Genomic DNA, 3,942 nt, shown 5'->3' with positions numbered 1-3,942 from the left:
TCCTGGAAAGGGTGTAATTTCATGTTAATGGCAGGAATAGAGATTACTCTGATTTATTGACCATAAGAACGCAGCCCTCGCTTCCAACACAACCAGACTGAGAGAGAGAGAAACCGCACAGAACAACTTTTAATGGAAGAAAACTCAGAAGCCACCACTCAAATGACATTTTCAATATCTCAAAACTGCATTTAACAAAATAACACAAAATCCAGGATTTTCACTGAGTCAACAGATTTTAAGATTCTTTTTTTTTTTTTTTTTAAGGCAACAAAACAAAGTAAACATAATTGGCGACTACCAGTCGTCAATTCTCTTCTTTTTCTTGTGCTTTCGTTTCGGCTGCCAAATTGGTTTCTGTGGTTTGGGTGGCATATTAGCGGCAGCCTTTCTGTCTTTGTACTCTTTCCTGCAAGAAATGACAAGCCTAGAATAAGGAATGTTTATTGAAGTCAGATTTCCTCATTAATTCAGTTAAATATTTAACCGGTGTCTCTTAACCGTAAATCTGACGCATGCGCGCAAAGGATGGACTTTTGATCCAAAAGATAACAGGTGACAACACTTCAAAGGCTCTGTTTTTACATCTGTGTAGCTTCGTGATAACAGCAGAATTTCTACTCATTGCTAAAAAATTTGAGCTGCACTTAATTGGGGTCGAATCCCTTGCAAATCATGATATTTAACACGGTTGTAGGAGCTACTTAGTGTTATACACATCTTAAAAACCTTCCGCTATATTTCTAAGTCGTAATTTTCAATTCGTTTTTATCTTATACATTCCAGTACTTTCTATATCATTTTGTGTACTCTCTGGTCCCTTGCAGACGGCATTAGATTGAAGGTAATTTTCGCGTCAGAAAATTTACTCCAAATATCACGGGATGGCAACTGGCTCTTGGGAACTAATCACCTATTAGGGAGACCTCGCTCGTTTGGCTACTGATTTCAAACAAAATAATCTTAACCCTTTACACCATAACATTAGTATTCATATTTCCGCACGGTTCTCTTTAAATTTGCTATGGTACTGACAAGGAGTATTTTTGATTGACAACAAGGGGTTTCTAAAATGAGTGATCATTTCCTTTATTCTCATAACCTTTCTGTTTGATTTAAGGCTGATATTGTGAGGAGAAATTAGAAGCCAGCCACTCTCAGGGGTTAAAGAGTTATTCATTTTTTAAAAACAGTTATTTCGCAGCATATAACTTACCATTTCCGTCCGATGAATTTCACAGTTCGCACACATAACCGGTAAACGAGAAAAACAGCAACCAAAAGAGAAACATTGACGACCAAACCAGCGGAGAAAGCGTAGACGCCATCTTGCCAGGAAACGAAATCAAAGCGAGTTTGAATTTGTTTCACATGATCTGTTGGAAAAAAAAACTAATGTCATGGATAGTGAACAAAAAAAACTTTCCAAAAACTAGTAACCGCTCTTTTTCTTTGAATAAAATGTAATAATCGTGGTATGAAATTGTGCAGCAGCAGAAATAAAAAGAAATTGAGTCATCTTCTATAAATTGCATCGTATGGCCCGTGTAAAAGAAAATAGCTGATTATAGATAATAATGATAAATCCAGCTCAGCCGAAAGTGAGAAGTGAAATGATCTCTCTCTTTGCTGTCAGGCCAACTTGTGAAGTGGAAATTGAATTCTGAGCAGAGTTGACTTACCATGTAGGAAACCAAAATATAAATCAACTGCAACATCAGTGATATAAGAGAAAACAGGCACAAATGGTTCAACAATCCACGTCACTCCGTAAATCATCATCTGGATCAGCTCAACTGACTTATTTTGGACCATCTCGGCAAATAAATATGTCGCAGTTATGGTAAAATCCGCTAAAATCCATAAAATCCAAGCCAACCATTCCGTACAGTTCCATAACAATTTTCCAAGCCACCGCTTTGCTCCATTCCACGTCAAGTCTGAGAACCATTCGAATTTCTTCCGAGTCCAATTAACCGTTCCAATCCAGGTGTACTTAAGTCCATACCATACTTTTCCAATCACTACCCTTGAGACCATAATGCATTTCTTCCAAATCCCTGAGGTCATTTCCAACGTACCGTCACGCACCTGGGTCATTACCGACATTGTAAAGTTCCACATCCGAGATATCAATGCAGGAGTTGTAATCTCGAAAACCTCATGGTCAGAGCACGTCGTGTTTCTGAGATACTCAGGGATTTCCTTGCACTTGAAGATCTGACAATGATGATTTAGAGAAGTCATTGGCCATGTGAAATACGGAAAAGTAGTCCGGTTAGCTTAGTACTTTAAAACATAAAATATGAACGGAAAACGGAAGATAAAACGAACCATCAAATCTAATACCTTTGAATGTTTAGGTCTGATGTAGCCATACGCTTTGCTGTTAACTTCAATGAAATCCTTTTCGTAAATCAACTTCAGTTCAACATCCATGGAGGGAATTTGTATCTTAACCGCAATCTGTTGTTCAAGACAAAAAAACCTTCATATCGAAATGGCTGAAAATATTTTAACTCTGAAGATTTTTAAAAATTTATTCCAAATACTGCAAGCGCTAATACATTGGTCCATGCAGCTGGATTTTCCTGGTTTCAATAACGACGCGCGAATCGCTGGTACCTATTTATACTTCCTGGTTTGTGAAAGACGCTGCAAGAGTTGTGCGTCTTATCCGCGAAACAAGGTTTCAAATTACAAATAGGATATTTTTTGGAACCGCATTTCTGTGCAGCCAACAATAAGTATGCCTTAGAAATCTAAATTTCGGCAAACCTTGTTGTCCCATTTTGCAGTCATCATCATCATCTTGTGTTCGTTGAAATCATTCGGCTCTTGCCTCTCACTGACTCGAGTAAACATTTCTACGCAGAAAAAAAATAAGTAATTTGGTACAGCGGTGAATTGTATTAGTGTAGCGTGAAGTGACGTAGCGTATGTCAATGCAATGACTTGTTCATTAACACTAAAAAAAACCAAATAAATCTCTGCCGAAAATAAACATGTTTTATAAATTTCCATGCATTGTTAAAGCATGTTGAATTTCTTTCATTGTCGTGTACTTGCCGATTCTTTAAATTGACCAAGGCGCGTTCATTTTGAAAGAAACTTAAAAGGATTTAGCGCAACTTAACCTTTCGTAAAGTGCGCAAAACTAAGACATGAACTTAAAACCACGCGTGCAGTAACCATAGGAACTAGAAACATTTGATCTGCGGAGTGATTTGAAGTATTTTTCATAAGAATGTGCTTTGCAAAGATTTCCAACCTCTTTACCCGACAGCAACGAAAACTAAGCGAATCCCTTCGAAACATTGTAAACCGGTTGACATGAAGAGCAGCAAGTTAAGCCGTTGTTCCTATTACTAAGTCCAAAGTCATAACCTGCAAGGCTTTAAGATGGAGAAAAATGTTTGTCAAAGGGAGAAAAAACCTTACCGTCCAGATTAGCACTGTTTGTAGCGTTAGAAAACAACGATAAAAGCGAAACCGCTATTATCGCAGTCACCCACTTCATCTCTAATTTGTCTCCAAACTTTTTTTTCTCTCTCACGAAAAGCGCAATCTTGCTCTTGCCGCGAAAACGAAGTGAAGTAAAGATTGACGTTACAAGAATTCTGTATGACGTAGGCCGCATGTCAACTGCGCGCGCGAGATGGTCATTAAACTTGGTCCCACACCCGGCTTTAGAGAGTTCTAGAGCGGCAACAAGATATAACATTCATATAGCTTTTCGATTAAAAGCGGCTTGCGCTGATTTTAGATCGGAAATTTCTTCAGGTAATATTGATGGCCTGGTTATCATTTATTGTTCACACGCGTACGAAAACCTAAGAGAGAAATTAAGAATTAATTAAGGTCGCAATAAAGCAGTTTTTCCTTCTCTTTACTTTCCTTAATCCCAACCAGTTATTTTCTGTTGGTTCCCTACCTCTTTCG

The 3,942-nt window shown here is 38.0% G+C and overlaps 1 protein-coding gene across 1 annotated transcript; it reads right to left on the bottom strand.

Moving 5' to 3' along the window:
* Nucleotides 1-115: 115 nt before the first annotated feature.
* LOC149044932 (uncharacterized) lies at nucleotides 116-3,592 on the bottom strand. The gene is made up of 6 exons (XM_089205782.1): nucleotides 3,442-3,592; nucleotides 2,779-2,867; nucleotides 2,350-2,466; nucleotides 1,683-2,220; nucleotides 1,217-1,376; nucleotides 116-409 (listed from the first exon to the last, which is right to left on the bottom strand). The coding sequence occupies exons 1-6, from the start codon at nucleotides 3,518-3,520 to the stop codon at nucleotides 298-300; spliced, it is 1,095 nt and encodes a 364-aa protein (XP_089061908.1). The 5' UTR covers nucleotides 3,521-3,592; the 3' UTR covers nucleotides 116-297.
* Between the last annotated feature and the right edge of the window lie 350 nt (nucleotides 3,593-3,942).

The sequence above is a fragment of the Pocillopora damicornis genome, chromosome 5, assembly GCF_964200805.1.
Source record: "Pocillopora damicornis chromosome 5, jaPocDami1.2, whole genome shotgun sequence".
Lineage (NCBI taxonomy): Eukaryota > Metazoa > Cnidaria > Anthozoa > Scleractinia > Pocilloporidae > Pocillopora > Pocillopora damicornis.
This window is presented reverse-complemented; position numbering and strand designations above follow the sequence as displayed.